Source organism: Erpetoichthys calabaricus, chromosome 5 (assembly GCF_900747795.2).
Source record: "Erpetoichthys calabaricus chromosome 5, fErpCal1.3, whole genome shotgun sequence".
Taxonomy (NCBI): domain Eukaryota; kingdom Metazoa; phylum Chordata; class Cladistia; order Polypteriformes; family Polypteridae; genus Erpetoichthys; species Erpetoichthys calabaricus.
In genome coordinates this window covers 10,822,043-10,844,303 of record NC_041398.2, presented here as the reverse complement: position 1 = coordinate 10,844,303, position 22,261 = coordinate 10,822,043, and the positions used below count along the sequence as shown (strand labels likewise).

General features: G+C 42.9%; 1 protein-coding gene across 1 annotated transcript in view; it reads right to left on the bottom strand.

Annotated features, from left to right (window-relative positions):
* The window catches only part of LOC127527837 (tripartite motif-containing protein 16-like), a 108,344-nt gene extending 87,899 nt beyond the window's left edge, over window positions 1–20,445 (bottom strand). The window contains exons 1-3 of the mRNA XM_051927938.1: window positions 19,831–20,445; window positions 16,336–16,431; window positions 6,166–6,399 (exon numbers count right to left, since the gene is read on the bottom strand). Coding sequence (XP_051783898.1) covers window positions 6,166–6,399; window positions 16,336–16,431; window positions 19,831–20,406 — 906 coding nt within the window. The 5' untranslated portion in view covers window positions 20,407–20,445. The remainder of the gene's footprint in view (window positions 1–6,165; window positions 6,400–16,335; window positions 16,432–19,830) is intronic.
* Window positions 20,446–22,261: the final 1,816 nt, after the last annotated feature.

The window sequence follows — 22,261 nt, the reverse complement described above, 5'->3', positions numbered from 1 at the left end:
GAGTGTTGTATGGTTAGTAGGGAAGGAGTTAAATGTAAAAATGACAAGAAGGGAATGGAAAATAATCAAAATAATAAAAGAAAATATGTGGTGGTGGAGGAATGAACTGGGGATTCATAACAGGAAAATAACAATACAGAAATTATTACAGAAATGTGAAAAGGAAGGAGTGCAAGAAAGGAGGAATAAAGAAGGACAAGGAAACAAATGGCCTTAAAAAAGGTAAAGACCTCAAAAATAGAATTAAAGGTGGGGATAAAAAGGGGGGCGGCACGGTGGCGTAGTGGGTAGCGCTGCTGCCTCGCAGCTGGGTGATCTGGGGACCTGGGTTCGCTTCCAGGGTCCTCCCTGCGTGGAGTTTGCATGTTCTCCCCCGTGTCTGCGTGGGTTTCCTCCGGGCGCTCCGGTTTCCTCCCCACAGTCCAAAGACATGCAGGTTAGGTGGATTGGCGATTCTAAATTGGCCGTAGTGTGTGCTTGGTGTGTGGGTGTGTTTGTGTGTGTCCTGCGGTGGGTTGGCACCCTGCTCGGGATTGGTTCGGATTCAGCGGGTTGGAAACTGGATGGATGAAAAGGGGGAAAAAAATAAAAAGTGTCACGATGGTGAAATGGTGACGGGTGACAGTGAATTAGCAATGTGACAGACTGTGTGTGTGTGCTCAAAGCTAAGAGACTGAAAAGAAAAAGGAAATGAAGTGAAAGGGGACAAGAAAATAGTGTTAGTGGTAAGTAATGGAATTTAGACAACGTAAAAAACAAAAATAACAACAGACAACAAAGAGAAAGGCAGGCAAGTCAGTCATCTGAAAGTCATCTGAGTCATCAGAAATGATAAGAAACAACATAAGGTCACCACTGAGGTCAAAGTTCTAATGGACTGTCCACACTGACCGCTGGCTTTATTAAATGACATGTTTTATTGTCACATTCCACCTCTTAAATTTAAAATCAATTCACTGTCACACTTCACAACCACATCAATTATTTGTGAAAAAGCTGCAATCAGTATTTACTATTTATAATCTATCTATCTATCTATCTATCTATCTATCTATCTATCTATCTATCTATCTATCTATCTATCTATCTATCTATCTATCTATCTATCTATCTATCTATCTATCTATCTATCTATCTATCTATTATATAGTGCCTTTCCCATCTGTCATTGTCTCTCTCTTTCTTTCTTTTGTGTGTTTCCTGTCATCTCTTTTTATTATTTGACTGTCATTCTTATCCAAGGTGACTCCCATTATCTGAGATTCCATTGTTTTCTTTTCTTTTCTTTGTCCAATCACAGCCCAGGCAGGTGAAGTGACTTGCTGAGGTCACACAGTGGTGTCAGTAGTGGGATTTGAACCCACAACCTCAGGGTTTGAACTCCAAAGTCTTCACCACCACACCAAACTGCATTTTCTCCTCCATTTAAACTCTCTTTCTGTTCAATCGGAGGTCAGCTTTACTCAGGTGGTCTCATCAAGAAGGTGGGCTACAGTTCTATGGACCCCAAAACATCTTGAGAATATTAGCAACTGTATTCACTGGGACATGAAGCTCTGTGGATGTGGTCTTGTAGTCTTCATCTTGACCACCTTTGGCTGTGACCTTCTTCATCTCCTCCTCTTCTCTTGTCCTCGTTCAGTGTGAGGCACACAAGGACACAACACAGCAGAGTGAGGACTTGACTGAGTGACTGAAGACCCCGGTGACACACATTTGAATAATCAGTCAGCTTGAGATGTCACCACAGTCCAGTGAGGTCTTTGAACTTCTAAGGACCCTCAATAATTTTCTCTGCCATTTCATTTGTTTTAATGTTTAAAATTTGTGAAGTTGAGAACTCAAAGCAAAGTGTCTGCTCTGTGGAGTAAAGAATGGAGGATGACGAGGACTTTTGTCAGCTTTAACTTATTTCACATACAGTTGTGATTCATTTTTAAACTAATACTGTGTCTGTATATACAGTCGTGTGATAAAGTAAGTGCACCCCATGACGTTGATTTTATTTTTTACTTTTCCCTTTTTAAACATTTCTGGACACATCAAGACTCGGGTTCAACAGACGGCTTTGGTGATTCACTGTCTGAGTCTCTCTATCCCATAATGCACCAGTCACAGGACCCCCCATCACTCTCAGCCCCTCAGTCACACAACACTCAGACTTTCATATCCTAAGCCTGTCCTGCTCTATTAAAACTTTAATGATTTTTATTGTGATGATCCATTCAGTCAAAGCACAAACTCACATTTTAAAAAGTCGTCTCTGCTCTGAGGTTCAGGAGGCTGGAGGGCGAAAACTGGAACTTCATGAGCTGAAAATAAAAAGAAAAGAGAAGAAGAATGGAAACTGTGAAGATGGCATTGTGGGATCTTACTTTAGTTCTTAAACACGTATTACAAATGTAGAGGAGTTCAAATAAAACATTTATAAAATATACAAGGGCTGGCAAATTAGGCCAAATGTCGATCTGAATATTGATATTAATAATAAATATACAGGGAGTCAGAGAGTATTGAGACCCCCTCACTTTCTGCACACTTTACCGTGTTCTTGATTTAATTTTAAATGGATTAATGTGCCTTTGTGCTCATCAGTCTACACTCAGTAACCATAATGACAAAGTGAGCGCAGGTCTTCAGAAAGGTCTGCATATTTATTACAAATCAAAACTGAAACGTCTCCTTCATAAAAGTCTTCAGACACTTCATTCAGGTCTTAGTAGAAAGCCCCTTTGGTGGTCTTCATGACTAAGTGTCACTACAAACTTTGCCCTCCTGTATTTGGCCAGTTGATCCCTTTCCTCCTGGCAGATCCTCTCAAACTCCATTAGATTTCAAAGTAAGTGTCTCTGAACTGCCATCTTCAGGTCTCTCCTGTTCTGTGGGGTTTCAGTCTGGTCACTGAAGGACACTCAGACTTGTCACAAAGCCACTCCATAGTTGTCTTGGCTGTAGTCTTCAGGTCATTGATCCAAAGCCCAGTCTGAGGTCACAGGTTTTGTTTAAGGTCCTCTCTGTATTTGAATGCACTTCTCCTCCCCTCAGTTCTGATCTGTCACTTTGTCCCCATAGCCTGATGCTGTCACCACCATCTTCACTGTAGATATGGCATTAGGCAGGTGGTGTGCAGTGCCTGGTCCTCTCCAGACATCCTGCTTGGTCTTCTGTCTAAAGAGTTCAATGTTTGTATCATGAGATCATTAATTCTTTCTCTTGATGGTCTCAGATTGTCATTTGTCTTTTACTCGAGAGTATCTTCTGCCTGGCCAATCCACCATAAAAACTTGATTGTGAATAATTGCTGGGATGGCCGTCCTTCCTACAGTTTCTTTCATCTCAGCAGAGGACATCTGAAGTTTTGTTGCAGTGAACATTAGGTTTTTGGTCACCTCCCTGACCAAGACCCTTCCTTCCAGGAAACTCAGACTGGCCATCTCTCGAAAGTGTCCTGGTGGTTCCAAAATTCTTCCATTTCCCAATACTTCAGGTAATGGCTTTATTTATTTTCTCTGCTCTACTCTTCACCACAATTTGATCATGGAGGTCTACAGAGGGTCCCTTGAACCCCATGTCTTGGTGTTTGTCCTGACATACAATGTCATAAATATACTGTATTTTATACATATTGACAAGCAGGTACAGTTGGGGACATCTTAAGATCTCCATCTAGTTAAGAAATCCCACCCTGAGTCGAGAGGGTGCTGCTCCTGCTAATGTCATCACTTCAGTGAGTTCACAGGCCACAAGACAAGTGACGTCACTTCCACAGCCCGCTAATTAAGCTCCGCCTCTTCTGTGACACCACTATAAAATGTCACCAGAAGTGGGTGTTCATCACACATCTGTGACTGAGGAAGACGGAGCTCCGACTCACAAGTGACTTTAACTTGACAGCCTTTGATTGCAGCAGACGTCATCATTGTGCTTCGTCTTTGTGCTTTTTATTTCATCTTCATCATTAAACGGGGTATTTCAGGGTGGTACCCCAACTCTTTGTGCCCACTCTCTCTGCTTATTTTCACAATACACACATACAGTATATGTCTAATGTGGTGGACGGCCGGGATGGACCCTGTGCTCTTGGCTACTTGACCTTAGTTTGTGTTTAAACAAATCGCTGTCTTTATGTGTAAACGTACGTAATTCATAATTTATAAAGTGTGTTTTACTCTGAGGCTGCACTCACTGAAATGTTCAGGTGGTCCTCAAGTAGTCAGAGTTCTGACGTAGTCCTCCAATTTGCTTATCTTCACCACCAAAATAAATCAATTAAAATGCTTTTTGTGAGTTAAATTCCTTTTAAATGTCAGTAGGAGACATGACTTCTGAGCAACCAACAGCAGGAATATAAAACACTAGAGCCCAGGAGGAGCACAGCTGAAAATGGATGAACGTGAACTTTTAACATGGACTCCATCCAGCAGAATGTAATGGACACTGAAGACAGCAGGAGCAGATTGAGATGTTCTGATATTATAAAGCACTGACGCTGTGCGCAATTTGATTCCATTAACATCTTCTCTGTTCTCAAATAAACAATTCATTTGTACTCTGAACCGGCTTAGCCATTTAAAACACATTTCTGTTCATTAATCTTAATTTGAGCAAAGCAAAGGAAATAAAAAGAATCCCAAAGTTATGTGAAAAAAGGACTTTTTAAGAGAATATGTGGAATAAGTATAAGGAGTATAACATTTCAAGTTAAAATTCCAAAACATCTGATTAAGAAGAGAGAGTTTGTTATCACTCAGCTAATGACTGTGAAAGGCACTATATAGTAAAAATAATAAACAGCAAAGGATGGCAGATAAATGTTAAAGAGCAGGCCTTCTTCAGTGTCATCTTATTGTCACTCTGGTCCTCCTAATAGACTTTAAAAACAAACACAATGTCACCAGACGCTGTACCTGATGGAGTCCTTTTTATGATGACCCACAGGCTGATCTTCTCCAGACTCTTTGTCAGACCTGACAGCTCCTTTCTCAGGTCCTCAGATGAGAAATCAGCAGTGACAGTGAAGCTCAGCAAATCTCCATTAGCAGGAAGGACACAGCGAGAGGAGAAAGTCTGAATCAGGAGAGAAGAAGGGACGAGATTTCAGAAAGGAGACATTAAAAAGTAAGTAATGTTCATAAGAGGGGGATCTTCTGAATTAAGGATCAGTGTGGTGGGCAGTCAGCGTGGGTTTAGATGGTGAGAACGCCTGTCATTGACTTGTTGGTTATTTATGAGAGAATATTTGGTGGAGTGTAGTGGATCATCAGAGATTATCAACCTTAACTATCAATGAGCTTTTCACAAAGGACTCCATGAGAGGCGAGTGACGATAAAGGGATTGAGGGGCAGGTGGGTCCAGAATTGACTTGGCACACAAAACAAGGTGTTCGGCTTTTTATATGTCTGAGGCAAATTTCATTAAATTAAAAGTAAAGACTAACATATGTATGGAGAAAGCGCATTAATATGATTATGCAATTGAAGGTCTGCAGCTCAGAAGTGTGACTTGTGAGGAAATCCTGGGATCCTTCGTGTCTTCATCATCATCATCATCATCATCATCATCATCATCATCATCATCATCATCATCATCATCATCATCAACCATACAAATGAGACAACGCTTCGGCAAGATGAATTATTTAGCAACCATCATGTGTGGAGTGTAAATCAAGAAGAGAATCTCACTATCGTCTGTGAAACACAAGCAACATCAGGACTATAGTGTGGAGTGTGAGAGAAAATAACATGAGAAAGATGAGAGATGAGAGACGATATTTGACTGTGGGGTTTGAGCAGTGAGGAAATGCTGAAGGATTTGAATCTCATCAATTTAAGGATGGAGACATCAGGAGGTAGCCTGGCAGAAGAGTTGCCACCATCCTTTATTAGATGTCAACTTTTACACTTCATAAAAAAATCACTTTTTCACACAGACAGCTGTAGATTCATCTCTCTGTCATATACATGAAGTAAACAACTTTGAGATATTTGTAAAAAGAATATTTGAAATGTTAAGGAAATATGAAAAGACAATCTGTGTTGAGCTGAATGGCCTGTTCTCGTCATGTTGTACAAACTCCTCTGATTTTTTAAATTTCTCTCTAAATGGTTTCCGGTTCCACACACCCCAGTCTGATCAGACTCCCCGTGAAGTGTCACTCTCACCTGTAGGAAGTGGAGATGGTCCTTGGTCTCTGAAAGCTCCTTCACCTCAGCTTCTCTCCTCTTCAGCTCCTTGATCTCCTTCTCCAGTTGCTCCATGACTCGTTCAGCCTTCTCCATTTCTGTCTTTTCTTGTTCTCTGATCCTCTCAGTCAATTTCCTGTGAGCTTCCTCAATGCACCGTATCAGAGCAGTGAAGCTCTTCTCATTTTCTTCCACCTCTCTTTCCACAGACATCTGAATAATTAGGTTAAAAATTTAGAATTGAGTCACCTGATAAGAATAACCAATCATGAGGCACATTTGTTGTTATTTTGATGTTGTGAAGGACAGTTTGAATTGGCTGGCGTGACTGGTAGTACTTTATTTGCAGAAGGAAGGTCAGTTACAGACTGCCACCCAGACAATATGTTACCTCCATTATGCCGAGTAACTTCATTACTCTGCTTATGTTGCTATTAAGGAAACTGCAGGACTTTATGAGATACGCAGTCATTAAAGGCTTCCTTGTGAAGGATCTTGAGAGCCATTGGCAGGTGCTGCTGGGGACACCTCTACTGTCTTTTGAGGACTCCATTTGACCTGATTGTTTGTATAAAAGTCTGCCTTTAAAAAGCACATCTCCTGCTCAGTCTGAGGTTAGGAGTGGAGCAGGAGAACACACAGAAGAAGAAGAAGAAGAAGAAGAAGAAGAAGTATTTGTAAAGAGGAGTTAACTTGTGTGTTAGAAGGTAATTGTGTTGAATTAAAAGTATTTCTGGACCAAAGACTTGTGTATATTAGTTGTATTCTAGTTTGGGGTGTCAGACGTCACCATGTCATACCTGTGAGTTGGAGATATTAAACAATATCTAGGTGTTGATCAAGGTGCTTCAGATTTCCTTTAATTTCATGAACTCTTTGCATATTTACCTTCTTCCATCTCATTTTCATTGTAAAGCTCAGAGTTGTGTATTTTTTTCAATGTTTGATGTATTTCTACTTCATTTAGGAATGATGCATTATTACTAATGAATTTGCTATTGTAACAATGGCTCATACTAATATGATGACACCTGGTGGGGTGTTCTACATGGGAAGTAAATGTGAGTTAAAAGGTGCCTGCTGTCCAGGATCACCAACCCAAAGCTGGAGGTGTCCTAGTGTTTTTAGAACTTTTCACATTTGGACAGACAAACCTCCTATGATGAAAAACAATTTGGACGGCGTTTTCCCTTGCCCGGACGCGGGTCACCGGGGCCCCACTCTGGAGCCAGGCCTGGAGGTGGGGCTCGATGGCGAGCGCCTGGTGGCCGGGCCTGCACCCATGGGGCTCGGCCGGGCACAGCCCGAAGAGGCAACGTGGGTCCCCCTTCCCATGGGCTCACCACCTATGGGAGGGGCCAAGGAGGTCGGGTGCAGTGTGAGTTGGGTGGTGGCCGATGGCGGGGACCTTGGCGGTCCGATCCTCGGCTACAGAAGCTGGCTCTTGGGACGTGGAATGTCACCTCTCTGAAGGGGAAGGAGCCTGAGCTTGTGCGCGAAGTTGAGAGGTTCCGGCTAGATATAGTCGACGCACAGCTTGGACTCTGGAACCAATCTCCTTGAGAGGGGCTGGACTCTCTACCACTCTGGAGTTGCCCCCGGTGAGAGGCGACGAGCAGGTGTGGGTATACTTATTGCCCCCCAACTTGGAGTCTGTACATTGGGGTTTACCCCGGTGGACGAGAGGGTAGCCTCCCTTCGCCTTTGGGTGGGGTGACGGGTCCTAACTGTTGTTTGTGCTTATGCACTGAACAGCAGTTCAGAGTACCCACCCTTTTTGGAGTCCCTGGAGGGGGTGCTAGAGGGCATACCTTCTAGGGACTCCCTCATTCTGCTGGGAGACTTCAATGCTCACATGGGCAATGACAGTGAGACCTGGAAGGGCGTGATTGGGAGGAATGGCCCCCCCCATCTGAACCCGAGCAGTGTTTTGTTATTGGACTTCTGTGCTCGCCACTGATTGTCCATAACGAACACCATGTTCAAGCATAGGGGTGTTCATATGTGCACTTGGCACCAGGACACCCTAGGCCTCAGTTCGATGATCGACTTTGTGGTCGTGTCGTCGGACTTGCGGCCACATGTCTTGGACACTCGGGTGAAGAGAGAAGCGGAGCTGTCAACTGATCACCACCTGGTGGTGAGTTGGCTTCGATGGTGGGGGAGGATGCCGGTCAGGCGTGGTAGGCCCAAATGTGTTGTGAGGGTCTGCTGGGAACATCTGGCAGAGCCCCCTGTCAGAAGTAGCTTCAACTCCCACCTCCGGCAGAACTTCGACCATGTCCCGAGGGAGGTGGGGGACATTGAGTCCGAATGGGCCATGTTCTGTGCCTCTATTGTTGAGGCAGCTGACCGGAGCTGTGGCCGTAAGGTGGTCGGTGCCTGTCGTGGTATTAATCCGCGAACCCGTTGGTGGACACCGGCGGTGAAGGATGCCGTCAAGCTGAAAAAGGAGTCCTACCGGTCCCTTTTGTCCTGTGGGACTCTGGAGGCAGCTGATAGGTACCGGCAGGCCAAGCGGAATGCGGCTTTGGTGGTTGCTGAGGCATGGGAGGAGTTTGGGGAGGCCATGGAAAATGACTTTCGGACGGCTTCGAGGAAATTCTGGTCCACCATCCGGTGTCTCAGGAAGGGCAAGCAGTGCAGTGTAAACACTGTATATGGTGGGGATGGTGCGCTGCTGACCTCGACTCGGGACGTTGTGGGTCGGTGGGGGGAGTACTTCGAAGACCTCCTCAATCCATTAAGATGCCTTCTAATGAGGAAGCAGAGCCTGGGGACTCAGAGGTGGGCTCCCCCATCTCTGGGACTGAGGTCACCGAGGTGGTCAAAAAACTCCTTGGTGGCAGGACCCCGGGGGTGGATGAGATATGCCCGGAGTTCCTCAAGGCTCTGGATGTTGTAGGGCTTTCTTGGTTGACACGCCTCTGCAACATCGCATGGACATCAGGGACAGTGCCTCTGGATTGGCAGACCGGGGTGGTGGTCCCCCTCTTTAAGAAGGGGGATCGGAGGGTGTGTTCCAACTACAGAGGGATCACACTCCTCAGCCTCCCTGGAAAAGTCTATTCAGGGGTCCTGGAGAGGAGGGTCCGTCAGATAGTCGAACCTCGAATTCAGGAGGAACAGTGTGGTTTTCGTCCTGGTCGCGGAACAGTGGGCCAGCTCTACACCCTTAGCAGGGTCCTGGAGGGTGCATGGGAGTTCGCCCAACCAGTCTACATGTGTTTTGTGGACTTGGAAAAGGCGTTCGACCGTGTCCCTCGGGGAATCCTGTGGGGGGTACTCCGAGAGTATGGAGTACCGGCCCCCCTGATAAGGGCTGTTTGGTCCCTGTACGATCGGTGCCAGAGCTTGGTCCGCATTGCCGGCAGTAAGTCGAACCCGTTTCCAGTGAGAGTTGGACTCCGCCAGGGCTGCCCTTTGTCACCAATTCTGTTCATAACTTTTATGGACAGAATTTCTAGGCGCAGCCAGGGCGTTGAGGGGTCCGGTTTGGTGGACTCAGGATTGGGGTCACTGCTTTTTGCAGATGATGTTGTCCTGTTTGCTTCATCAGGCCGTGATCTTCAGCTCTCTCTGGATTGGTTCGCAGCCAAGTATGAAATCCGAGACCATGGTCCTCAGCCGGAAAAGGGTGGAGGGCCCTCTCAGGGTTGGTAGCGAGATCCTGCCCCAAGTGGAGGAGTTCAAGTATCTCGGGGTCTTGTTCACGAGTGAGGGAAGAATGGAACGTGAGATCGACAGGCGGATCGGTGCGGCGTCTGCAGTGATGAGGGCTCTGCATCGGTCTGTCGTGGTGAAAAAGGAGCTGAGCCATAAGGCGAAGCTCTCAATTTACCAGTCGATCTATGTTCCTACCCTCACCTATGGTCATGAGCTATGGGTAGTGACCGAAAGAACGAGATCGCGAATACAAGCGGCTGAAATGAGTTTCCTCCGCAGGGTGTCTGGGTCTCCCTTAAAGATAGAGTGAGAAGCTCAATCATCCGGGATGGGCTCAGAGTAGAGCCGCTGCTCCTCCGCATCGAGAGGACTCAGATGAGGTGGCTCGGGCATCTGATCAGGATGCCTCCTGGACGCCTCCCTGGTGAGGTGTTCCGGGCACGTATAACCGGGAGGAGGCCCCGGGGAAGACCCAGGACACGCTGGAGGGACTATGTCTCCCGGCTGGCCTGGGAACGCCTTGGGATTCTCCCGGAAGAGCTAGAAGAAGTTGCCGGAGAGAGGGAAGTCTGGGCATCTCTGCTCAAGCTGCTGCTCCTACGACCCGACCTCGGATAAGCGGGAGACAATGGATGGATGGATGGAGATCTGGACAGTGACTCACATAACTTGGTGACAGAAGGCAAGGATGAGAAGCCCTGAAAGGTCACCTACTAACTAGCCACTAGAATGAGGAAGAAATGATAATATGAGATTTATTTATTAAGGAATTTAGATAAATCTTTACACCAAATACAGAGAGTCTCATAAGGTGTTTTTTCTTTTGGTTCAGATGTGGAAAACCTCCCTGGCTGGGTGGATAGGATCCTGGCCAGAACAGGGAAGGAAGGAGACAGTTGTCATTGTCACATGTGTCCAGTTCTAAATGAACAATTTTAAGAGGATGGATCAGACCACCAGTACTGCAGAACAATTTAAAGTCTTTGGTAAAAAGCTGAGGAGCACAAGTGACATAGTGATCAGAGATTCAGGCTATGCCACAATAAGACTGACGATGATAGATAGATAGATAGATAGATAGATAGATAGATAGATAGATAGATAGATAGATAGATAGATAGATAGATAGATAGATAGATAGATAGATAGATAGATAGATAGATAGATAGATAGATAGATAGATAGATAGATAGATAGATAGATAGAAAATGGCCTTTATAGAAACTTTATTTAATTAAAGATTTATTTTTCATTAAGTAGTATTCTAAATACACAGACACACTCTTAAGCCAAACAAGCCAAACCAAAACAGGCGTCAGTAATAAGCAGGAATTCTAGGAGGAAACAACAAAAGCAGACGAGCGTAGAAACAAAAACCGAAGTGAAGGTCGGTCTGTGAGGTTGGCTCTCCTTCACTTCTACTTCTTCAGCTGTCACCTCTGTGTCTGGATTGGACTACACAGTGTTGAGTGACAGATTGTGACCTGCCTTCTTTCTTTGAACTAAAGACACACCCCACTGGTCTGGACCGGCTGTGTTTAGTACTTTAGTACACTCAATGGTGTTGGTCTGTTTAATGTGAGTCTGTGTTAAATAAATTAGGTTGGATAAGTTTTGTCTGTCTGGGCACAGAAAAGTGTGTGAGAAGAGTTCTAAGTCTGCTGGATGAGAACTTTCACATAAATGAACCCTGGCAGAACTGGGAATCAAATAGCATGCTACTATAGACAGTCTGCCCGCTCATCACAGGGTCAGAGCTACACTAGTGATCACAATGGAAGCCAATTGGGGGTTTCTGCCAATTAACCAAACTGAAATGTGAAGATGTGGTGGAAGATCTTGAATAACTGGAAGAAACCCACTGAGATACTGGAAGAAGGGGTAAACACCACATGGAAAGTGAATGGAGGAAAGTGGACCTGAGATTAGGTTAGGTTAGGTTAGGTTTCTTTATTTAGTCATGTTTACACAGGAAAACATGAAATTTGCCTTCTCAGTTGCATCTAATAACAGGTAACAGACAGAATGAAATAAAACAGACAAATAGAAATAAGAAAGGTTAAGGTAAGGCAGTTAGATAAAACATATTTATACCAACAAAAAAGGTTACAGGATATATATAAAAACCTTAAACATTATCTCCGATAATTCTTATTGAAAAGTCGTATGGCACTAGGAAGAAAGGAGTTTCTGGAGCGATTTGTGTGGGTTTTCAAAGCAACTCTCCTTCCTGATTTACTGAAGTTTTAGTTCTACATGTAATGGATGTCTGTCATCATTTGAGATGATTTCCGGTTTCTTTAGTATTGCCCTCTGACACACACTAGTCAAATCATCTACATCAGCCCCAATAACTTTAGCTGCGTACTTCGTAATCTGCTGGAGCTTTTTTGAGTTTTGGTTTGTCAGATTATTAAACCAGGCAATGAAACTGAAAGTGATCACGGACTGGATCATACTACGATAGAAGGACAACATGAGGTCCTTGTCTACTTTAAATAGTTTGAGATTCATCAGATGCCACCACTGCACAACCTTGCTGTCCTTTGTGATAAAATATTAAAGCTTAAGTAAAACATTTGGAGGTGTACATTATGTAAAGTCTGCTCTCAGTCAAACAGTGGAGACCCTTAAGTTGTGGAGTCTAATAAAATTGAGAAATACCAGAATGAACAAGAGAAGACATTACGATCTCCAGAATAAATCAAAAATATCCCATCTCTCCAAATGAGATATTTTACAGGAAAAGACAGGCTCTCCAATCAGAATGTAACCTCTTGATAACAAAAGAACCTGAACAGCTCATCTTTAAATCACGACATCATTACGGTGAACATGGAGAGAAGGCTAATAAGATCTTAGCTCAGCAATGACCAAGCAGGAAGTTTGCAATGCAATAACAGAAATTACCAGCGCTACTGGAGATAAGGTGATGAAGCCTAAACATATAACTCACACATTTAGCAAGTATTATAAGTCTTTATATTCTACTCAGTTTAAAGAAGACGAGACACAATCTGAGGAGTTCTTTGATGTACAGTAATCCCTCACTATATCACGCTTCGACTTTTGCGGCTTCACGCTATCGCCGATTTTATATGTAGCATATTTAAATATATATCGCGGATTTTTCGCTGTTTCATGGGTTTCAGTGGACAATGGGTCTTTTAATTTCAGGTACATGCTTCCTCAGTTGGTTTGCCCAGTTGATTTCATACAAGGGATGCTAATAGCAGATGGCTGAGAAGCTACCCAATCAGAGCACGTATTACGTATTAAATAAAACTGCTCAAATATATTGTTAGCACGGGGGCTGGTCGCACCCCTAGAGGATACTGCTGCTCCTCAAAAAACGCTGAAAGACTACCTTCACATTACTCCCTTCCTTGCTGGGCTTACTTGTAGCTGCTTTGTCAAGCGACATGCTTCCCGCACTGTGCTTCGCATACTTAAAAGCTCAAACAGCACCTACTGGTTTTTGATTGTTTGTTTTTCTCTCTCTCTCTCTGACATTCTTTGCTCCTGACGCGCACTCCTTTGAAGAGGAAGATATGTTTGCATTCTTTTAATTGTGAGATGGAACTGTCATCTCTGTCTTGTCATGGAGCACAGTTTAAACTTTTGAAAAAGAGACAGATGTTTGTTTGAAGTGTTTGAATAAAGTTCCTGTGTCTACAACCTCCTGTGTTTCTGTGCAAATCTGTGACCCAAGCATGACAATATAAAAATAACCATATAAACATATGGTTTCTACTTTGCGGATTTTCACATTTCGCGGGCGAGTTCTGGAAAGCAACCCCCGCGATCGAGGAGGGATTACTGTAATGCAAATACAACAACTGGACACTCTTAGTGAAGAGGAACTGGGAAAACCTCTGACACTCTCAGAACTTCTGGATGCTGTAAATTCATGCCAAAGTGGGAAAACATCAGGCCCTGATGGCAACCATTGGAATTTGATGAAGACATTATCAACTAAGTTAGCTCCACTATTATTAGCAAAGTTTATAGAAGCTACAGACAACAAAAATCTACCCAAAAAACTTACCCAATTTTCCACACCTCCCACCCACTTCTTTTCCAGATGAAATCGTGATCAGTCCTGAGGAGTCAGAGAACATCTCAGCAACATAAAAAAGATTTCAAAAAATCTACCCTTTAAGAGTCCTAGGATAAGGTGGGAAAAGGACCTTTTAATGAATATCTCAGAAAAGGAATGGAAGTCAGTCATGTATAGAATACACTCCAGCTCCATATGTGAGAAGAATTCAACTATCTGACTGCTACTCTTTCATCAATGACATCTATCTCATTTAAAATTGGGAAGAATCCAACCTGTGTGGCAATCGAGCTCCAGCCTCACTGGGCCAAATGTTTAGAGAGGACAACAAAGTAACATCATTTTAGGGCCAAAATATATGAATGTTTTACCAGACAGCCTTGGGGTCACAATCACTCCTAACTCACTAACAGCTGTGGTTGGTGGGCTACCAGAGTGGCCTAAAGTGGAGGAGGACATATTGACTGTAACTGCCTTGACAGCATTGTGAGCTTGTGAACTTGTCCTGCTGAACTTGAAGACCCCCAGCCCACCTGTAATAAGTCACTGGGTCACTGATGTTTGACATTTAAAAAAAAAGACAAATTCTCACTTAGAAGATCTGTTCAAAAAATTCATAAAATATGGCAAGATCTAATTAACCCCTTAACTGCCCTCTGCAGGATATATCCGGCATCGTAACTTTATTGCTGACGCCTTACTGCCGGAATTATCCGGCACATTTGCCTGTGGTTATGTGAATGCCTGGCGCGTAGTATAACTGACAGTTTGGCGTGGGTATTATTACTACGTTGTATTTCGACAACTCTGCGCTTGTATTGGCCGATCACGTGATGTGATTCGAAAGTGAAAGCTGTGAATATGGCGAAACATAAACTGACTTCAAGTGAGGTTTTGCAGGCGATTTTGGACAATAATTCTGATCATGATTGTAGCATTTCTGAAGAAGATTTTAGCGACAATGATGATCAGCAACGTGCGCTGCATGATACTGTGAATGACGGCGCATCGGATGACGGCGATGAGTGGGTGTATCCCCAGCATCTCAACTGGACAGCTGCCCGAGGTGAACTACCTTTTCTGCATCCATTTGAGGCAACGTGTGGCTTTACTGTTGATGTAAACAATTACACTGCTGAGCAGTTTTATGAGCTGTTTGTGTCACCTGATTTGATCAGACATTTTGCTCATCAGACAAATCTGTATGCAACACAGTTTATTGAGAAAAATCCCAATTTACCTCCACATTCCCGTGTTCGTGCTTGGGTAGACACTGATGGAAACGAAATGAAAAAATTCATTGGGATTTTGATGTTGATGGGAATAATCAGAAAACCAGATATTGAGATGTACTGGTCTACAGATCCTATGTATGCAACACCTATTTTTGCAGCTGTCATGACACGTAACCGATTCTCTTTGCTGCTGAAATTCTTTCATTTGAATGACAACAGAAATGAGCCAGATAAGAAAGATCCAAACCGCGACCACTTGTTCAAGCTACGTCCTTTGATTGACCATTTATTTGAAGCATTTCAGTTGCCCTACATGCCAGGACCGTCAGTTACAGTTGATGAAAGTTTATTGTTGTGGAAGCCTGAGAAAAGGTACATTTTGTGTTTTATTATGTGTTTGCCCATTTCTAGAACTTGCACAACATTTAGTGGTCAATACTGCTTGAATAAATGTAAAAAATGTAAAAAAAATGTAAAAAAGTAAAAAAAAGAAAATTGTTCAGATTTCGCCTGGCGTGGGGAATATTTAGGGAGTTGGCGGTTAAAGGGTTAATAAAACTTTAAAATAAGCAACCAGAGCAGGGGAAAAGGAAATTGTGCCTTTTTATTCATTTATTTATTTATTTATTTTCCTAAATTATCAGGAATTTTGTCCCATCTCTCGGCTCTTCTCTGTTTTTCTTGTTTGCAGCATGAATCCTGTTTGGTAGTTTTTTATTGTTTGCATTTTTTTTGTTTGTTTAGAGTTCTGTTTTAACTTTCTGATTTTTTTATCATTTTGTATTTTGACTTTGAAAGTCATTTGTTGCATAAGTTGAACTTGATTGTATGCAATGATATTTTTAAAATAAAAACAAGTTAGACCATTAATGGACGTTGAGCCCGCTGATCTAATTCAGAACATCAGCGTCGACCTTCATTGTGAGTTTCTGTTAGTAGAGTTAAGTCTCCTTTAAACAGCTGATGGAATATCAGAGGACTTTAGGGTTATGCTGTCTTGGTCTCCACTGAATAACACCTGGGATTCTGTCAACAGTGAGAAGCCATGAAGGACACCACACAACGTCTTCTCTAACTCTCCCTTCTCGTGTCCCTACTCATCATCACTAGTGAAGCTCTGCTGCTCCTCAAGTTCTCATTTATTTCTCGCCTTTTTGATATGAAGTGTTGTCTTCCTGTTCCACTCACCTTCATCTCGTCCATCGCCCTCCTCATCTCCTTCAGTGTCTTCTCTCTCTCCTCAAGTCTCCTCTTGATGTCACTCAGTGTCGCCCCCAGGTGTTTCTGTTTGGACACACAAGAGGACACGCGTGGTCAGATCAGAATTCACGTTCACTTTGTGATTTCTTCTTCTCTTTCTGACTCCTGATATTTTCACAACACATTTGTTTGACATTTCATGACACAACTTAGATTTGATTTAACAGACAGGAATAATAATAAAGATTAAATGAACGGTTTAATTTAATTGATGTAAGATTGAGTTTGGGTGTGAAGAGTGTGTCAAATCTAGAAGACAGTTTGAAGGCACCCTGGTGTGTGAGTTAGTTCTTGACGTTTAGAAGACATCACATCGACAAACTGGGAAATGTGAAGTTCACACAACACCAAAAATAATAAAAACAAACTGGAGTGTAAAGTAAAGAAACTGGTGAAAGGCCAGGAGGACTTAAACACGTCATGTCAGTAATTATAGGATCTACAAGGCCATTTGATATCCTGAGTCAGACATGTGAGGACGTTGTCTGCCGTTGTCATTTTCTGGAGTCAAGTAAGATACCGAAATACACAAACGATTCTGTTGAATTCAGGAAGAAGGCAACTTAAAGGAATTCTAAACTCAGAAATGATATTTTTATATGTTACTTACCTCAGGTGTTTTGTTTAGGTGACAGATTATTATTTTTAATTAAACTAGTGAGCTCCGCCCCCTGCTCACTTCACTCGCCCACCCGCAGGTTTGGTTCGTGCGGAGCTTCAAACATTTAAAAACCTGTACAGCACCTGTCCTTTTGTCTCACTGCCTTGTCTCTCTTCTCCCCCAGACATCCTCTGCTCCTGTGGTGGTCCCGCTCCCGGGATGCGCCCCTATGAACAGGAAGATTTTCTGTCCTTCTAACTGAGAGATGGAACTGTCACCGCCAACTACACACGGAGCTCGATTCTCTCCTGAAAGAGACTTATGTTTGTTTGAAGTGTCTGAGTAACGTTTGTCTCTAAAATCTTCTGTGTATCTGTTGCACTCTGTGACCCAAGCGTGACGGCTTACGTGGATTTCACTTTCACCAAACTACAAATATTTAAATTCTCGTGGAGAGGCCTCTTCATTGTGAAGAGACACTACATTACCGTGATGGCAACATGAATTCGACGATCTGTAAGTCTCTGACTTAAAGTTTCAATCCAAAAAATATATTCAATCTCTTATCGCTGTTCTGTTATTTCACTGAGTAATAATTTCTGTTTCTTTGTGTGAATGCCATCTTTACTATCATTATTTGTAGTCTTTCAAAATGGCCAAAGTCTCCATCTTGTTGATCTTGCTTTTTTCTCTCTGGACTTCCAAAAAGTCTCTTCAGATAGATCACGTCTCGTCTCTTATAACAGAGAGATGTTTATTACGTTTATGTGTTTCAGTTTCACCAGAACCTTCAAGACCACCCAGCAATCCCTATTAAGGTGTCAGCTCAGAGATGTGCAGGTGGGTGAGCCTGTGGTGTCCTGATGATGGACTATCTGTCAGGCAGACTCAAGGACTGTGTGAGCAACACTGGAGCAGCACAAGGAACAGGCCTGTCTGCTTTACTCTTCACTCTGCGCACCTCACACTGGAAAGAACACAATTTCTCTTTTCTTGGATATCCACAAATCACCCAAGGAGTGTCTCAGTGGGCTTTAACAGGCCATGTAGAACACTAATGAAGAGACTGATGAGTTACATCATTAAAAACAGAAAGTCTACACAGAAATAGTATATTGACATTTCTGAGCTGAACTTATTGTAAGAATCGTAGACTTAACTCTGGAGTACAATACAGACTGACATGTGACAATAATGTGTCTCTTAAAGAGCCCTGAGATCAGACAAATGCAAAGTCCGATTCTTTAAAATTGGACAAACACCACAAAGGCAGACAAGCAGCTAAACACACTCAGCGTGTAAGTGTCAGCAGTACAGAGTGTGTCAATCAATGTGTCAGACCTTCTATTGAATTACGTTTAGGATGACATTGTGTGCTCACTTACTACGCTGACATTAGCCAACTGTAACATCATCTTGTTAAGAACACCTCAGGAGGGTCTGATTGTCAGACATTTCTACGCGTAGCCTACGTGACGCTCGCACCCCTGCCAGTGGACATTTCTAGACAGCAGGCTATAGCTGGCCTCCCACTGCCTTAGAAACTCAAAAGAGAAACTGATCAGAGCAGAAAGAAACTCAGCTGGCTGTGAGGAGAGAACTCAGTTGTTTGTGGGCCATCTTGGGGATCTCATCCTGAGCTGTTTCATGACTTGCACCAGTCTCACCAGGATGGACTCCAGCAGCCAATGCTCTGAACTTGAAACATCAGGTTAATAAGGTCCAGTAAAACCTCGATTATCAGTCAGGGGTCAGGACCGAGGCTGTGACGGATAAGAGAAAAGACGGATAACAGAGCAGCTACTTTAGAAATGACATACAGTAGACTAGTTTAGCGAAGAGTCGTAAAAAAACTATATTAGCAAAATGAAATAATTTATATAATATTGTAATGACCAGCGTAATAAGCTAATACAACTTAGAGGTCCTGGCGTTTTCTATGTTTTACGTGGAGTCTTCGTTCCCTCACAAGCGGTGTCCTGTCTTACACTCCGTTATTTGGTTACAGAGCTCACCTCCTAAACAATCACAGAAAGCTTTCCCTACTGATCAGTTGATCTCCTGCCACTCTCGTTGTGTCTTTTTGATACCACAAACACTCCTGCTTATTGTCTCCTGACTCCCTGCTCCACACCTTCACTTCTCTCCTCACTTTTCCTGTCCGCCCCTCACAGAACAGAAGCCCCTCAGCCAGTCCCATCACTTACAGCTTTCCGCCCTTTCTGCCCCCATACAGAGCATCACAAGCTGCCTGCACACCACAATATATTAACACAACCTGATATAACAGAATATATAAAGAAAATGACAATGCAGAAGACCATTAACATTAATACAGAATAACGTTACCGTCACTGGTTTCTATTTTCAAAAAAATTTCCAATTATTTCAGCATCCCGCTTTCTATCATTCACTGTTGGCCTTCCTACTCCGTCATTGAAGTAATACTTGAAGAGCTGTAGCTGTTTCGTAAACATTTAATAAGTTCAAACACCACACACATATGTTGATAGGCCATAACAATGTATAGTAGTTTAGTTTAATTATAACAAAAGAGATAAGCTACAAACCGCCATTAAAGCTGAAGGTACGTAACGGACACTGGGATTTCTGTTGTTCCAATGTGCAGAACTCGGAGTAGTAATCGGGAGATGCTGGCGTGCACAAGGTGGGGTTTTTGTTATTTAGTCCTGACAGTTAATCAAGTGACAGATAATCGAGTTTTACTGGAGATGAAAAGATTTCTCTGTCACATTAAATGTACAAATTCCTTCACTCAAAGTTATTCAAACAGTTTCCATTAAACACTAAACATCACTCACCTGCTTTTCTTCTCTTTCCTTCTCCAGCTCGACCATTTTATGCCCATTATGTTCAGTCATTCCACACATTATGCAAATACACATCTGATCAGTTTTGCAAAACATCTCCAGACTTTTCTGATGTTTCTCACAGAGTTTCTCCTTCAGATTTCTGTCAGGATCAACCAGCTTGTGGTGCTTCAGGGTGTCTCCTTCATAGTGAGGCTGCAGGTGAGTCTGACAGTAGGAGGCCATGCAGGTGAGACAGGACTTCACCGCTCTGAACTTGTTACCAGTACAGAAGTCACACTCCACGTCTCCATGGCCGGCATAATTCTGAGGAGGAGGACTGATTGTTGTCTTCTTTAATTTCTTGATGATTTCATTCAGCAGATTATTTCTTCGCAGACTAGGCCTCGTGGTGAAGTTCTCTCTGCACTGAGGACAGCTGCACTCTTGGCTCTGATCCCAGTAGTTGGTTAAGCATTTCAGACAGAAATTGTGTCCACAGGGGATGGTGACGGGGTCAGTCAGGATGCCCTGACACAATAAGCATTTGAACTCGTCCTGTAATCCACACAGCTGGGCTTCAGCCATCGTCAGTCTGAGGAGAGGCAGGAAGAGAGAATCAGTCAGAGGAACAAGGAAGTGACTTGTGAAGAAACGAAAGTGAAAGTTAGTCTGAACTCAGTGAGGAGGAGGAGGAGGAGGAGTAGGAGGAGGAGGAGATTTAAAGAGAAAGCTGAGAGCTGACAGAGAAAACATCTGAGGAGACACTGAGGGTGAACAGTTAATGTGAGACAGGAGCTCAGAGAGTGAAGACAACCAAGTGAGAGAAGAGATGACCTGTCACAGGGGGTCTGCTAAAGTGTCATTCAAGTCGGTATTTCTTATTCATTTATTACACCCTGAAGTCCACAGCACTTGCTCGCCGCTCTCGGCTCCTTCACAGTTTTTTAGATTTTCTTGGTTATTCAAGTCGTTTTATCTCAGGATTTGTGAGACTTAATCAAGTCTGTTGAACAGGCTCGTCTACTCCTGCACCCTACGATTAACACACACAGATCTGAGTCACACAATTGGGTATAAGTGATGCCCTAATGCCAGTCCCTCTGTAATAGCCCACCTCAGACTCATTCCACTTAAGTACATAAGAGTGACCCCTCCAGCCTGTCACTTCTCTGTGCCCCACACTGGGACTCGCTGTCACCAGCACTAACAAATGTACAGATGTCTCTGAGACACATGAAGGCTTGTGTAACATTTGGTTTTTATGCCATTTCCCAACCAAGGGGGTCTTACTTCTGCCGCTCTTGCTCTTCTGCAGCCAGCAACAACAACAACAACAACAATAACATTTATTTATATAGCACATTTTCATACAAAAAAATGTATCTCAAAGTGCTTTACATAATGAAGAATAGAAAAATTAAAGACAAAGTATGAAATTAAAATAAGACAACATTAATTATCATAGAATAAGAGTAAAGTCCGATGGCCAGGGATGACAGAAAAAAAAAAAAAAAAAAACTCCAGACAGCTGGAGAAAAAAATAAAATCTGTAGGGGTTCCAGGCCACAAGACTGCCCAGTTTCCTCTGGTCATTCTACCTAACATAAATGAAATAGTCCTCTTTGTAATTAGGGTTTTCACGGAGGGACTTGATGATGATGGTCATGCAGACTTCTGGCTTTTTAATACATCAATGTTGGAACATCATGATGCTTTGAGTAGATGGTGGTGACGCAGGCCACCACCACAAAGAAACCGGAAAAAGAAACAGAAGAGAGAGTAGGGGTTAGTACGGATTTTAGAGCCACCATGAATAGTTATTATAACGAATTAAACATACAGAGTATCAGGATTAAATTAATGTGAAGTTATGAGAAGGCCATGTTACAGTAATGTGTTTTCAGCAGTGTTTTAAAGAGCTCCACCATATCAGCCTGGTGAATTTCTATCGGTCAGCTATTCCAGATTTGATGTGCATAACAGCAGAAGGCCACCTCACCACTTCTTTTAAGTTTTGCTCTTGGATTTCTAAACAGACACTCATTTGAGGATCTAAGATTACAATTTGGAATATAGGATGTCAGACATTATGATATATAAGATGCAGCAGATTATTTAAGGCTTTATAAACCATAAGCAGACTTTTAAAGTCAATTCTGATAGACACAGGTAACCAGTGTAGTGACATCAAAACTGGGGAGATGTGCTCGGATTTTCTTTTCCTGGTAAGGATTCTAGCAGCTGCATTCTGCACTAGTTGCAATCGATTTATATTTTTTTTGGGTGGTCCTGAGAGGAGTGCGTTACAGTAATCTAGTCGACTGAAAACAAAAGCATGAACTAATTTCTCAGTATCTTTCAATGATATAAGAGGTCTAACTTTTGCTATGTTTCTTAAGTGAAAAAATGCTGTCCTAGTGGTCTGATTAATATCTGATTT